The sequence below is a fragment of the Pteronotus mesoamericanus genome, unplaced genomic scaffold (genome assembly GCF_021234165.1).
Source record: "Pteronotus mesoamericanus isolate MK-2021 breed Mesoamerican mustached bat unplaced genomic scaffold, CSHL_Meso_final contig_52, whole genome shotgun sequence".
In the NCBI taxonomy this organism is placed as follows: Eukaryota; Metazoa; Chordata; class Mammalia; order Chiroptera; family Mormoopidae; genus Pteronotus; species Pteronotus mesoamericanus.
Genome location: NW_026555189.1, coordinates 13,496,618 through 13,511,531, shown reverse-complemented (window position 1 = coordinate 13,511,531; position 14,914 = coordinate 13,496,618). Strand labels below are relative to the sequence as shown.

At 52.1% G+C, this 14,914-nt stretch overlaps 1 protein-coding gene across 2 annotated transcripts; it reads left to right on the top strand.

Moving 5' to 3' along the window:
• Positions 1 to 5,994: 5,994 nt before the first annotated feature.
• Positions 5,995 to 14,622, top strand: CA7 (carbonic anhydrase 7). Of its 2 annotated transcripts, XM_054579078.1 has the most exons (7): positions 5,995 to 6,130; positions 8,581 to 8,778; positions 11,500 to 11,618; positions 12,409 to 12,504; positions 12,609 to 12,671; positions 13,202 to 13,357; positions 13,862 to 14,622. In XM_054579078.1, exons 1-7 carry the CDS (start codon positions 6,091 to 6,093, stop codon positions 13,982 to 13,984), a joined length of 795 nt encoding a protein of 264 aa, XP_054435053.1. In that variant the 5' UTR covers positions 5,995 to 6,090; the 3' UTR covers positions 13,985 to 14,622. The 2 variants fall into 2 exon arrangements, with proteins under 2 accessions (XP_054435053.1, XP_054435054.1); XM_054579079.1 differs by lacking the exon at positions 12,609 to 12,671.
• The last annotated feature ends 292 nt before the right edge of the window (positions 14,623 to 14,914 follow it).

The window sequence follows — 14,914 nt, the reverse complement described above, 5'->3', positions numbered from 1 at the left end:
ATTTCCTGTGGTATGGGCAAGGAAGAATATTTTCAGCAGAAGGAACAGCAGGTGTCATCTCCGGACGAATCGTTCCTTGCCTCCTCGCTTCTGCTGGTTTGCTGGTAATCCCTGGCTTATAGCTGCATGCAGCATTTCAATTGCTGTCTCCATTGTCACATGGCATTCTCCTCTCATGTTTTTATGTGCTCTTCTCTCTCTCTTTGTTTTTAATTCTCATCCGAGGGCATTTTTTAATTTTAATTTGTATTTTTTAAAAGATTTTAGTTATTTATTTTTGGAGGAGGGAAGAGATAGAGAGGGAGAAATATCAATGTGCGAGAGAAACACGGAACAGCTGTCTCTCGCTCGCCCCCAACCAGGCACCAAACCTGCAACCTAGGCATGCACCCTGACAAAAAATCACCTTTTTGGTCTGTAGGATGATGTCCAACCCACTGAGCCACACCAGTCAGGGCTGTTTTTTCTTTTTAAATTATTTTAGAGAGAGAGAGAAACATTGATGTGAGAGAGAAACACCAATCGATTGCCTCCCATATGCTCCCCAACTAAAGATCAAACCTGCAACCTAGGTATATGCCCTGATCAGGAATTGAACCCGCAACATTTGGTGTTTGGGACAACATTCCAACTAACTGAGCCAACAGCCAGGGCTGCCCTTTCTTCTTATAAGAACACTAGTCATATTGGATCGAGGCCTGCCCTAATGACTTCATCTTAACTTGATTACATTTCTAAAAACCCTATTTCTAAGTAAGTTCATTCTTAGTACATTCACAAGTACTAGGGGTTAGGACTTCAACAACTTTTGAAGGATACAATTCAGCCCATAATAGCATGTAAAAGTGCCTGTGCTGGAACCGTGGGGATTGATCAGACACAAACCGTGCCATCTGGGGACTCAAGGCCCAGGAATGAGTTTTTCCTATTATGGAGGAGAAAGAATCAGGTATCACTGGTTTTCAAAGTGTTGTCCTGGACCAGCAGCATCCACATCACTCAGGAATTTGTTAGAAATGTAAATTCTCAGACCCCATCCCAGACCTGCTGAATCAGAAATTGTGATGCATGCTCAAGTTTTAGAACCTCTGATCTAGGCCAATCTCACACTGAACAGATGGGAAAACAGAACCCCATAACCACATTCCTGAGTACTTACATGTCAGGGTGTTTCTTGATGTGCATCACCTTATTTTATGTTCATTTGTGCTTACCCAATGAACAGGCACTATTGCTCACCCCAGTTCACAGACAAGAGAACAGAGGCTTGGAGAGAGGAGTAAAATCCCAAAATCTTACAGCTATGAAGAGGTGGTATAGGGATTAGAAATAAACACTCCAACAGATCTGGCCAGACCCAGCTGAGGTCTATTTTGCTACCCATCATTGTTAGTCCCAGCCAGTGGAGCCTGAGCTCCCAGGAAGTTGGGGCTAGCTCTGCCCTAGAAGAATTTATAATCCATGGGAAAACAACCAGGAAGAATCAGTCACAACCCAGGACACTCTCAGGCTGCGTCAACTAGCCCTCCATGCCTGCCCTTGCCCGTCCTAGCCCTCCTCACCCTGGTGCTCATTGGCCAGTCATTTTGCCTCTTCCCCACTCCTCCCACGAGACAGAGACAGCTGTGGGTCTGTAATGATCACAGTTGTATCACCCATGCCTAGCCCAGCACTTGGCATCTAATAAGTCTTCAACAAATGCGCATTGAATGAAAGAATGCATTTCTGAAACTATTTTCACCATGCTTTTCACATTTTTAAATGCCTTACTGGCAATGTGTATATCATCTGATACAGTAATTTCACTTCTAGCAGTTTATCCCAAGGAAATCATCAGACACATGCAAAGCTGTATAAATATGGATGTTCACTGCAGAGCTATTTACGGTAGTGAAAACTGGAAATAACCCATATACTAATGCACTGTGTCAAGTTCTCCAAGGCTGACCAAACAAGAAAATGCTAACCTAATGAGGGGGTAGGGGGGAACTGGTCACGAAGTTATACATGTTACTCTGATTGTTTTTTAAGTAATACAAATACATATCAAGAACCTGGGCAGGATGGTCACTAAAATGTTAACAATGCTGATTCTTGAGTCACATGACCAGTAGTTTAAATTTTCCTCTATACGTTTTCCTGAGTCTTCCAAATTTTATTCAGTGAATAGCTGCCACTACTATAACTGGAAAAAGAATGTTTGGGGTTTTAAATGTGCCCAACAAGGTAAGGAAAGGGGAAAGAATAGAGGTCTTAGGGTCTGAGGAGTGCATCACTGGTGCCAGGCGTCTCAAGGCCTCACCTTATCTGACCATCCTGTTAGCCCTCTAGACTCTCTATTCCCACCTTACAAATAAGAATACAGACTCAGAGAGATGAATCAACTTTGCCCAGGTCACATAGCCAGTGATGCTGGAAGCAAGCCCAGGTCTGTCTGAGTCCACAGCCCAGGCTCAGTCCATCCTACTGCATGGACACATCCCCACACATACTTGAAGTGAAAATGTTTTTTTAAAAATACAAGGAGCTATAATTCTGATCTTAGCATTTCCAGGCCACAAGCCTTCTAGCCTGGCCTGTTGGTCCTGTGCATAATATATGATGAAGAGCAGACATGATTCTGTCTGTTGGTACAGCATTGGACACCTGTTTTCTCAGCCAGTGCTCATAGGGATGCCCATAAAGTGGGTGGTAGAGGGATGAGCCCCTCATCTCATAGAGCAAAGACACTGTACCTTCAAGAGGGAAAGTGAGATCAGGTCAAAGATGCGCGATGAATGAGATGTGGCTATGCAAGCTGTTCTCGCCCTCCTGCTCAACCCTGCGTCTCAACCCTCATGACTCTGTGCTCCACCCCCTCCAGGAACAGCAAAATCCAGGAGCCACTGAGACCAAAGAGTAAACTCCAGAGCAGTGAAATCAATTCAGCTTTAAAGACAGCACGTAATTGAGACAGGAGGCGCCTGAATGAGGTCACAAGCTCTCCCAAGTTGACCTGAATGGGCTGCTGGTGCAACTGGGGCTTCACCTGAGACAGTCAGACTCCTTTGGCTCCTCTCATCTTCCTGGGTTCCCAGCACTGGGAGAAAATTGCTGAAGACAGGCTGCAGGAAGAAAAGAACTGGATCAACTTTTATTTGGCTGTTAGCGAGGTAATACAGTTGACTCTTGAACAACATCCAGGTTAGGGATGTTGAAAACTCCCCCTGCCCATGCAATCCAAATTCCACGTATAACTTTTTTTTAATTCTCACTCCAGAACACTTTCATTGCTTTCAGAGAGAGAAGAAAGGAGAGAGGAAGAGAGTGAAAGAAAACTGATGCAAGAGAGAGCAGCATCAATTGGTTGCTTCCCGTATGCGCCTGGACCAGGGATCGAAACTGCAAACTAGGTATGAGCCCCGACCAGGAGTCAAACCTGCAACCCTTCAGCTATGGGACAACACTCCAACCAACTGAGCCACACCGGCCAGGGCAGCACGTGTAACTTTTGACTCCCCAAAAACCTAACTACTAATAGGTTACTGTTTATCAGAGCCTTACTGATAAATAGTCTATTAACATGTATTTTATATGTTATATGTATTACATACTGTATTCTTACGATAAAGTTAGAGAAAAAGATATGTTACTAAGAAAATCATAAGAGAAAATACATTTACAGTACTGTAAGTATTTATTGAAAAAAAATCCTCATATAAATGGACCTGCACAGTTCAAACCTATGTTGTTCAAGAGTCAACTGTATACATTTTTATTCTTTTGAAAGGAGTAGGCAGTATAGAGTGTCCCTTCCACCCCTGTTCCTCACTCTCCCCAACTGTTCTTGTCTCCAGTCTCCTTCTTGGAGGCAAATATTTTCCCTAGCTTCTCTTAACTCCTTCCAGAGCCCTGCATATATATGCAAAGCATATATACACAAATGACAATCAAATTTAAAATCCACTTCCTCTTCCCCCTCCCCGTGATTTTAGACACGTCGAATAAGGGACTCAGCAGCCCTGGGTTTGTATGCTTGCTTTGTCACTATGCTCTGCAACTAAACTTTTCTGAGCCTTGCTTTCCTCATCTGTATAATGGGGTGAAAAATCCCTCCAGGGTTGCTGTGCAGGTGAAACTGGACATAAAGCTATATAAATAACTTCAGTTCTATTTTTTAATATTATAAATAAATATGGAAAAGGCCTGGGTCACTGTGAGGCGGACGTGGGTCAATGAAATAGACACATTTGGGTGCATCCCCAGGCCCTGAGGGTGTTGCAACTACCCACAGGAGAAGGTGGAAGGCTATTCTTCAAGATGAACAGAGGCTGCAGGCCTCATGGAAGCAAACCTTTGTCTTCTTGTCTGAAGATGATGTTTCTGGCTTAGAGACCTAGGGCCTTGACAATGTTGCATTCTCTCTCTTGCTGATCTTTGGGCCACCGTGTCCACACCCTAGGGTCAAGCTTATCTTAAGGGCCCCTTTTAGCTCCTGGGTCAGAGAGAAGCATCTAGGTAGGGCTTAGAAATCACTGGCTGACCTTGAAAGTTATCAGTGAATCTCCACCACTCTTCCTGGGGAACTGGGGTTCAGGGCCTAGGGGAGGGAATCTGACTAAGACAGCCACAGAGATGTAGGGGAGTCAGGAAGACAGAATGGCAGACTCCTTCACCAGGTCAGCCAAGAGCAGGATCTGAAACAGTCTCCTTTGGTGAAGGTCAGACCAGCAGATACTCCACAAATGCCCCTTTATCTCCTGTTGGGTACAGATCCCTTTGTGGGATCATTTCCTGTCCTTCCATCCACCCATCTGTTTGCCTTGCCAAAACTGCCTGCTGAGGCCTAGCCAGAGACTAGCCCTCGCCCTGGCACAAAGCCACATCCTAAGATGAATCAGATTATGCTGGCTGGAGCCAGTGGGTGGAAGACAAAGGATGTGCCAGGTGGAGGGCACAGCAAGAATCAGGGCTAGAGGGTGGGGAAATGTTGGGCTGCGGCCAGCAATGAGGTTGAGTGCAGGGTGAGGGGCCTGAGCTCCCAGCAAGGGGGTACCAAAAGTCATGAGGAAGCAAGGAAAGGGGGGACAAACAGGGGGCTGCACAGGGACAGGCAGGGTCTTGGACAGAAGGAGGAAGCAATGAAGAGAATGAGACGTTTGGGAGGCAAGGCCTCAGACTTGGTTCCAGGGATTAGCCAGCCAGTGTCTATGAGTCTGTCTCCATGTCACTGGTTAGTGGCAAAATCCCCTCCCCCACTTTAAGGCTCTGGCTCTTCCTGGGCCAGGGTTTGGACTGCTAGTCCTGCCCTTGCCCTTCCCCAAGGCTCCTAGCCCCTGGCACCCCCAAGACCCACTTGCCCCCAGCCCTAGGGGAAGCGGTCAAGAGCACAGAGTCTGGAGTGGCACAAACTGGGAGTAAATTCCGTACTAGCTGGCCAGATGACCTGGGCCGAGTCACTTCACCTCTCCAGGATTCAGCCCCCTGCTCTGAAAGAGTGCTAATGGAGGTATCACCCAATATTATAGGGAAACTGGGAGGTTTAGAGGACAAGAAGGGCCCAAAGTTTGGCCCAGAACCTGCCACAGTGTCTGGCAAACAGGAGAAGCTCCAGTTCTCAACACAATGGTCAGTGTAATTTGAATTTAAAGGGGACTCTCCAATCCCAGAGGACTCAAGGCGCAGAGCTCAGGTCCTCGGTGGTAGGATTTTTCTGATCAGGGACAAGCCTGGGGAGGGGAAGGAATGTGGAGAAACCGGGGCAGCCCTCAGCGTGAGCGATTTCTTGTGTCCCAGAGCCTGTACACGTGCCGGAGAAAAGGAGGGACAGTCATCAAACCAAGACAAGAGTTGAGTTGGGGGAGAGGTTCACGAGCTCCTGGCCCCACATCTCGACTTGGGGCTCAACTGGCAGGCGGGCGAGGGCGGTGCCTGGCCGGCCTCCCTTGTCTTGCGTGGGGGAGGGGGGGCGGGGCAGGTCTCCCGGGAGCTGCTCCTCCCGTCACTGCTTTAAGAGGCTGCTCCGCAGCAGCGAGCGGGGCCCGAGCTGCAGCCTGAGCCAGCAGAACTGAGCCCAGTCGGCAGATACACGGCCGCGGGGACGGCAGCGGCATGACCGGCCACCACGGCTGGGGCTACGGCCAGAACGACGGTAGGCACAGACCTTGGCCGGCTGGGATCCTCTGCGACTCGCGCCCGGCCGGGTTTCCCGGACCCTCAAGTCCCCCACCCTCTGGGCCAGATCCGGACCCCGCCTCCCATCCAACCTCCCAGAACCCGGCCCACCTGCCCGGACCGAGCCCTGGCTCCCTTGCGCCTGGCGCAAAGTCTGCGCTGCGCCCCAACCGGCCCAGCCGCCAGCTGCGCTGTGCCGCCTCCTCCGCGCAGCCTCGGACCGCCGGAGTCACGCGAACCCGGGCCCCCACCGCCCTACCCCCGACACACACTCACCCATCTCTCGCGGGCCCTGGGGGCAGAGGTGCCCTAGAGCTGAGGGGGCGGTTGGGGAAGAGCGCTTGTGCGTGGGTGCGGGATGCGGAGCTCGCACGTCGTGTGTGCAGGAACATCCCGAGAGCCGGGCTCCGCACGGGCAAGGGCGCAGTGTCCCCAGGACAGAGTTTCCCTGCGGGGTATTTACGCTTACTTGTTGGCAGGTACGTGAGGGAATGGGGCATCTGCGTGCGCACGCGTGTGTCTGGGTGTCTAAAGGGAGCAGGGTGTCTGAACATGTCCTAGTATGAGACGTGGCCCACACCGTCCTCCTGGTCTGACCTGGAAAATAGCTCCTCAGTTCTGCTCTCAGTTTCCTTAGGCTGCAGAGGAAGGGAGGAGAGGCAGGAAGTGAAAGCCGGAGTGCTAGAGTGTGGGTCTGGGACAGGTCTGTTTCCTTTTAGGCTGTTTCTTACCAGGCTGGTGGGATTGTCTGGAGTAAGGATTTCCCCCTTTCCCTGAGGTGGGCAATGAGGTCCCAAGATCTCGGCTACCAGTAGACCCGTGACGGCAGGTGAGGGTGGGGAGAAGGAGAAGGGCTAGTGGGAGGAGCACTTCCCATCCCCACTTCTCTGGGGAGAGGCAGTCACTCTTGGGGGGCGGGGAGGTGCTGGGCTACAGTCTGGAGGTCAGGAGGTTACCATGGGCTGGAGGGAATTAGAGAGAAGCTGTCCATATTATCTGCCCCCCTGAGGGACCCCAAGGGCACAGGGACACCTTTTGGAGCAGCGAACTCCAGACCTGGGCATGCAAAAGCTGGAAAGAGGCATTCAGAAAAGGCAACAGAGACCAGCAGAAATGGAGCAAGAGGCAGAAAAGGGGCAGGCTGACAACCCATAGAAGAGACTTTCTTCCCAGCACCTGCCCCAAGCCAGCTTCTGGGTACCTCCCCAGACTCAAGAGTCCCCTAACTTCAGCCTTCTTGCTAGTCCAGCCCACTGGCTCTGAGCATCCAGCATCCTATAAGCCGGTGCCATGGCCAGCCATCCTCAGACTGCTCGCCGCCCCTCACCCAGCCAGACCTGGGTGGTCCAGTCTAGGGGTGCTGAGAGAAAGAAGGACAAAGGATAGAGGTGCCAGCAGGTGGCATACTCACAAGACTTCAAAAATAACCCAGGGAGTCTGGGACACGATTCTGAGTCATCCATTGGGGACACAGCTCTGTTGGCACCTGCTGCTATTTTCTCAGGAAAACTTAAGAAGCCAAAAAACAGGGAGAAGCACCAGCCGGCAATAGATCTAAAAATAGGCTGCATCTCAGGATGTTCCCTAGGGAGATTCTGAGCCTCTCGGCTGCAGATGGGGCCTCTGGGAGGCAGGTGGTAGGTGCCCGTGGGTGTACATGCAGGTGTGTGTGTATATGTCTGCGTGTGTGTACCTGCATGTGTTTTGCTGTAGTCTCTTAGTGCAGATCTAGGTTAGCAACAGGGGGTCTCTGTGTGAAGGTGCATAGGCGTGTGTCAGATATAGTTGACAGGGTGTGTGTGTGTTTGTATACACATGTGTTACTGCGCCTGGCCACTCATATCCAGTGAGCTCTGGTCATTGCACACATGTGTGCATACATGAAAATCTCTACGGATCTATAGGCACATGCCTGGGGAGGACAGCTGGGGGCAGTTCATGCATGTGCTATGTTTATATAAGTGGCCAAGTGTATGTATGCACATGTCTGAATGATCCTCAGCTCGCTCATCAGTGAAATAAGGACCTCACTGGTTTCTACTTCACAAGGTCATTGTGAGGAACAAATGCATACCACAGAGACAAAATCAGGATGAGGGGAATTTTTATTATTATTATCAGAAACGACAACACAAACATGTCCGAGGTACAGGAAGAGGCCTGTTACCTGATATGATCAGGTCAGGGACTTCTGATGCCTGAGGGACCTCCTATCAGCCCTGGGTGGTAAGTTTTAGGGAGGTCATTTCAAAGACAAAGAAATGGACGGTAAGTGGAAGATCTGGGACTGGCGCTCCAGACTGCACAGCTCCGAAGCAGGGGCAGACGTCTGAAAGGATGCCAGGGAGACCATCCCCAATAGGTGCCCTCAGCCTGCAGCCCAGAGATCTGGGATGGCCTGAGTCCTTGCCCTCTCCCCACCTGCAGGCCCCTCACAGTGGCACAAGCTGTATCCCATTGCCCAGGGATACCGCCAATCACCAATCAATATTGTATCCAGCCAGGCTGTGTACTCGCCCAGCCTGAAGCCACTGGAGCTTTCCTATGAGGCCTGCACATCCCTCAGCATTGCCAACAATGGCCACTCTGTCCAGGTGGACTTCAATGACAGTGATGATCGGTCTGGTAAGTGGCCCCTGGCAGACCCTGTCACCCCTCTACCTGGGGTCCTAACCCTGTTTTGGGCAGGCTCAAGAGGGGCAGCAAGCTCTGGTAGGGCAAGGAGCCTCCATCTCTCACCAACTAGGAAGCCATGGCCTGAGCCTCAGTCTCCTTAGGCATAAAATGGGAGCGAGAAGAACTTACTTTTCTCCCTAGGATCATAGAGAGAAAAATGGAAAAACTGAAGTGATGTTTATAGTGCTGACATACAGCAGATGCTCCAAAGCTCAAGAAATCCTATTTCCCTTCTTCCCTTCTATTTAGTGCTTTAGGTTGGGTTTGTTTTCACTTCACTCCCTGCCCCATCACTGACCTGCTGTGTGGCCTAAGGCCAAACTCTCCTCTCTGTGTGATCTGGCCAAGCCCAGCAGAGGAAGAAGGGAGCTAAAATGTTCTGTGTGCCAGGCCCTTTGCTAAGGTCACAGGGAGCTGTTTTATTCCTCTCAAGAACCCACGTCTAAGATGCGCAAGTAAAGACTCAGTGAGAGTGGCAGGGCCCAAACCAGCCAGGTCTGACTCCAAAGGTCTTCTTTCCAGCCCACACATACAACCTCGAGACTGCAACTATCTCGGGCCAACAGGAACTTGTGGCACTCTTTCCAAGGTCTCTTTGCCCTGGGATTAAAGTCCAGGTTCTTTTATTATAAATTTCTAGCAGAGGCCTCAGGAATGCTTCTCAGTAAAGGGATTGTGTCCTTGTGACCAGGCCTGTGAGGTGTGGGGTGGGGCAAGGGGGAAATTTGCTGGAGTTTCTTGTGTTAGGAAGTGACGGGAGCTCTGCCTACCGCCCCCCACCCCCACTCCCACCCCCATCCCACACTCATAATAAAAGCACTCTAGGGAACTTATGTTTCAATTAAAAAATCAAAGGGCAGAGAAGAGGAAGGAAGCCAGGTAGGAGTGACTTTAGTTGTTTAGCCCTGAGTTTCCTGGTAGGCTAGGAAAGAAAGGAAAGAAGATCAATTATAGTTCTTGCTTCAGAAAGGAGCAAATCCAGCAGATCCTCAGGAGAGAGACAAAACATTTCCTGGTACTGAATTCTAAGAAAAGCCTCCCACCCAGAGTGTTGGGGAGGGACATGGGGCTCTTGATGAGCCTAGATTAGGGTTTATGAAGGAGCAGTTTTCATGTGGCAATAACTTCTAAACAACCTTCAGAGAGCACTGAGAGTTCAATTCAGATCAGTAGCCCATGAAAAGCTCCTGTAGGGGGTGGGGTAGGAGGCCTGGGCGGGGGGGGGGGGGGGGGGGGCATCCTCTGGACTTCTGACCCAAGGGCTCACTTGCGGGTCTGGCTGGGATTCCCTCCCCTACCAGGATGCCTAGACCTGAGGGGTCAGGGAACCAGTGGAAAGAAGGTGGGCTTGAGAGCCAGATAGTGGGAGCTCTGCCACTTACCAGCTGTGTGACCTTGGGCAGGATACCTACTTTTCTGAGCCTTAGTCCCACATCTGCCCAACAGGGATAACAGTGTATTACCCTCAAGGTCTCTGTGGGGTTGACACCTATAGAGTGTAAAACACATAGTGAGTACACAGTGAATAGCGGTGTGTTCTATGGTCAGGACAAAGGGAAGAGGCCAAGGGAGCCAAGTTCAAGAGTTTAGGGAAGGATTCATTCTCTGAGAGAACACCCTCGGGGGACCCAGGTAGGGCATGCTCAGAGGGATGGGTCCCCGCAGGCTGTATCAGGGGGCTCAGCCTGCAGGACAGATAGCAAGGCGAGTTAGGCCTCTAGACGGTGCTGCCTTCCTCCTCCCCCCTCCCCTCTTCCTTCCCCCCTCCCCCTCCCTGAGGGGCCCACAGAGGGCAAGGCCCTGCCCTGGTCGGCCATCCTGGAGAGGCCTAGTGGAGCTCTGAGCCCAGGGCCGCCACCTGATCCAGGGGCTCACATTCAGGCCTGGCAGGGGCTCTTCCCCCGCCAGATCCCTTTCAGCTAGAAATTCAATCAGTCCCAGGAGGCCTTATGCTTGGCCCCAGTTCACCAGATATCATGGTGGGAAAGTCACAAAACCAGCACAAGTGGGGCCCCCCAAAGAGACCAGGATGGGGGTACACATTGGGAGTACCAAGACCTTGCCAGCAGAGTGGGAACCCGGAGGAGCTGGCCTCTGGACACCACCAGGTCCTGGGGAGGCAGCATGACCTGGTGATTAGTGGCTTGGGCTCTGGACTTACAAAGGAAATACAGGCTTATATCCTAGCTCAGTACCTTACTGTGTGACCTTGGGCAAATGCCTTGCCCACTCTGTACTTTGGTTTCCTCCTTTATAAAATAGAGATAATAGGTTCTGTCCCTCATGAGCTACTATGAGGACTAAACAAAGTAATCCTTCTGACTCAACCCTGGGCTCCAGACATGGCAGGCCTATTGTTAGTGATAATGGGGGGCTTAGAGGCAAGGTTCCAGCTTCCATGCAAAATTGGGTAGGAGTGGGGAGGGTGGAGAGATGTATTCTGTCAACATCAGACTCTGCCACCCACAGGCTGCCAGAGTTTCTGCCTTGACCCAGCTAAGGGCCCAAAGAACTGAATGGGGACTGACCCAAGACCAATTAGCCCAACCAATTTTTCAAATGAAAAATGTATCCCCCATCCTGGGCACTGCCCTGATCCTGGCACTAGCACCTGCTGGGCAATCTGGGCTCCCTCTCACTGGTTGTTTTAAGCTCCACTTCTACCCACAGTGGTGACTGGGGGCCCCCTGGATGGGCCCTACCGGCTTAGGCAGTTCCATTTCCACTGGGGCAAGAAGCACAACGTGGGCTCAGAGCACACGGTGGATGGCAAGTCATTCCCCTGCGAGGTAAGGGCCCTCCTCAACAGGAATCCCTTTACCACCTTGGGAAGGGGAAGGGGACTGGATAGTCAGGGGTTTCGCGGTTGCCTGGTGTGGGGCTCTGGAGTGAGTGAGGAGGAGCACCCAGGGGCTTTTAGGAGAGACACCCTCCACCTACTCCCAAGTTAGGGTCTTTCACCTGAACTTTGCCCACAGCTGTCCTGGTCTGTGTGTCCAGAAGGAATTTTCTGAAGGACAAATCCAGTCCCTTGCTAACAAGCCTTCAAGGACTGAGCTTAGCATTCAAGTCTCCACATGAATTGGCCTTGCAGGGCCTCATCTCCTCGCCCCCACCTCCCCACCTGCCCTGCAGGTGGTGAATCCCCTCCCCACATTGGGCTCTTGCATAGCTCCAGGCTTTTGCCCATACCTCCAGGTGTTCTGCCTCCAGTACCTTCCCCCAAGGGTTCCACCTACTGACCTCCTAATTATTCTTTGGACTTAGTGCAGGTGCCATCCTCAGGGAGTGTCACACTGGATGGCCATTAGCTATTTTATAGTTTATGGAGGGCAGGGCCTGAGCCAGATTCCTCTTTGGTTCCCTGGGGCTCAGAAAAGGGTTGGGCCCAGAGCAGGGTGGATACTATGTGTGCCATGTGGCCTGGGGGCCACTTAGGATGCTGGGCCTAGGGGGTTTGACAGCTAGTTCCTCCTGCAGAGGGGCCTAGAGTCTGATGGGAGTGGGGGAAGCCTGACTTGAGCTCCCATGGCCCCTGGGAGGTGCTGAGCCCTGTCTGGCCTGTTGTTAACCCTGTAGCTGCACCTGGTGCATTGGAACGCCAAGAAATACAGCTCGTTTGGGGAGGCAGCCTCAGCACCTGATGGCCTGGCTGTGGTCGGTGTCTTCTTGGAGGTGAGGGGAGTTTACCCAGGACCAGGAGGGGCACGGGAGGCTTGGTACTGCCTCTGGTTCCAGAACACAGTGGTACTGGGCTCACACTACCCTCTCCCTGACAGATGGGGGATGGGCACCCCAGCATGAACCGTCTGACAGATGCACTCTACATGGTTCGGTTTAAGGTGAGACCAGGGGCACATGCCTCTGACCCAGAGCGACCTGGGGAGGGAGGAAGGGGCTAGAGGACGGAGTGGACACACCCACCCTTCCATCCTGGCAGCACACCCTCATCGAGATGAAGAGGACAGGGCAGCACCTGCAGTACCCTGTGCCTAACTCCTCTTCACCAGGGCCCCTGGCCCCATGGAGTGCCCAGCACGCAGCCTGGGCAGTTATAGGATTGATAAGATACTTCTCACATTCGTTAATGGTTGTCCAGCATGCAGTGCCACTAAGGGTCGCTGAAGGCAAGGGAGAAGACATGATGGCCAAAGAGCTCCTGGAGCTGCGGCTTTTACGTGCAAACACATGGGTGGACAGGGCCTGGCCCTGGCTGGGAGATGGCATCTGGGATCACAGGCATTTGCCCCCAGTTTTCATCAATGAGCCAAGGAGAAGCCTAGATCCCCTGACAGAAACAGGTGGGAGGGCTGCTGGTCTGGTCCTGGTGGGAGGTTGATGCTGATTCCTGGGTTCCCCAACCCCACGGCAGGGCACCAAGGCCCAGTTCAGCTGCTTCAACCCCAAGTGTCTGCTGCCTGCCAGCCGGCACTACTGGACCTACCCAGGCTCCCTGACGACTCCCCCACTAAGTGAGAGCGTCACCTGGATTGTGCTCCGAGAGCCCATCAGCATCTCTGAAAGGCAGGTGAGTCCTCCAGGTGGAGCGTGAGATGGAGGGACGTGGCGGTGCTCAGGGTCCACCCCAGGCAGTGTGACTCTCCCAACCAGCACCCACAGCCTGTGGTCCCACTGTCCAGGCTCCCATCTTTTGCTAATAAACATTTAGATTCTTAGATGGGAGTTAGCTTGATTGATAGTCATTAGGACCCAGACACAGGCTGGGAGGGGAGATCCCTGGATCCTGGGACCATGCTTGTTGTGTTAGAATCCCAATGCTGCATTTTCTGATGTCTGAGTTAGATGGAATTGGAATTGGAACTTGGTGGAGCAGGGTCCAGGTTCAGTGGCCCTTTAGGGAGTAAATAACTGAGGTTGGGGTCCCAAGAGAGAATGAGTAGGGAGAATTGGGGACAAGTCCAAGGGGGAAGGGGCAGAGCTGACTGGGCAGGGTATGCCAGATGATGGGTCTGGGATCAGAGGGAACCATAGCTCCCCACCCCACCCAGACTTTCTCTTCTGTCTTCTCAAGATGGAGAAGTTTCGGAGCTTGCTTTTCACCTCGGAGGATGATGAGAGGATCCACATGGTAAACAACTTCCGGCCGCCACAGCCACTGATGGGCCGTTTGGTCAAGGCCTCCTTCCGGGCCTGAGCAGCCTGGCTGCCCGGCCAGCCACCAGGGCACCATCTTCCCAAGGGCTTCCACATCAGCAGACACCAAACCATTTGAGGCTCCCTGCCTGGGGGTGCTATGATGCCCCCTTCACCTGGCTTGCTCCTTGGCCACCCTACAGGCTTCTTGATGGGATCCTTGAGTCAGGGGACACCGCTCAGCTGCCCTGGGAACAGAAAGGACAGGAACTGAGCATGTTCTAAGCCTGGGGCTTCCTCTGCTCTCCAACATCCAAACGGCCCTGGGAACCTCCTCTTGTCTTCTTCCCCACTGGCAGTGGCAGCAGCCCCACCCTGAGTTCACACTGTGATGAACGAGACCGAGCTCCCTGGGGCAGGCAGCTGGCGTTGCCAGGAAGACTAAGCAATAATTAGAGGTGGGCAGAGCTGCCCTCTTGGCATTACCTCTTCTGCAGGCCTCCGCCATGCACGCACCTCACTGCCAGGCCCTAAAAAAAAGCACTCAGCCTGCTGGAAGTGACATGGCCTTCTCCCTCCAGCCACCTGCTGCCATGGGCAGGTACTGGCTACAGCTTATGTAGTATCTTGCCTCATCCCCACCCAGCCACCAAAGCCACCTACATGACAATCCATCCATGCGACGACTAATAAATTCATTCATCCTTGCAACAAACACCCATTGAGTGCCTGTGCTATTTCAAGTTCTGTTCTAGGCATTGGGGAGGCAACGGTGGTGAATCAAGCACAGTATGTTGGGAGGGACATGTGTACTGAGAAGGTAAGTCTTGTAGAGAGGGCAAGGCAGGGGCTGTGGGTGCAGAGAAAAGGGCAGAGTTTAACCTCATCTGGTGAAGTAATTAAGTTCCAAGGTAGAGAGGAGAGAATGTTTGAAGCTGAGGGAAGAGCAGATGTGCAAGCTCAGAGGTGAGAAAGCCCAGAGCATTTGCAG

What these genes read in the sequence shown, in the direction of transcription:
- CA7 (XM_054579078.1), top strand. Translation starts at nt 6,091, where the DNA reads ATGACCGGCCACCACGGCTGGGGCTACGGCCAGAACGACG. An exon ending in GGGCTACGGCCAGAACGACG is followed by an intron (nt 6,131 to 8,580) that starts GTAGGCACAGAC and finishes CCCCACCTGCAG; the next exon opens with GCCCCTCACAGTGGCACAAG. An exon ending in TCAGCATCTCTGAAAGGCAG is followed by an intron (nt 13,358 to 13,861) that starts GTGAGTCCTCCA and finishes TGTCTTCTCAAG; the next exon opens with ATGGAGAAGTTTCGGAGCTT.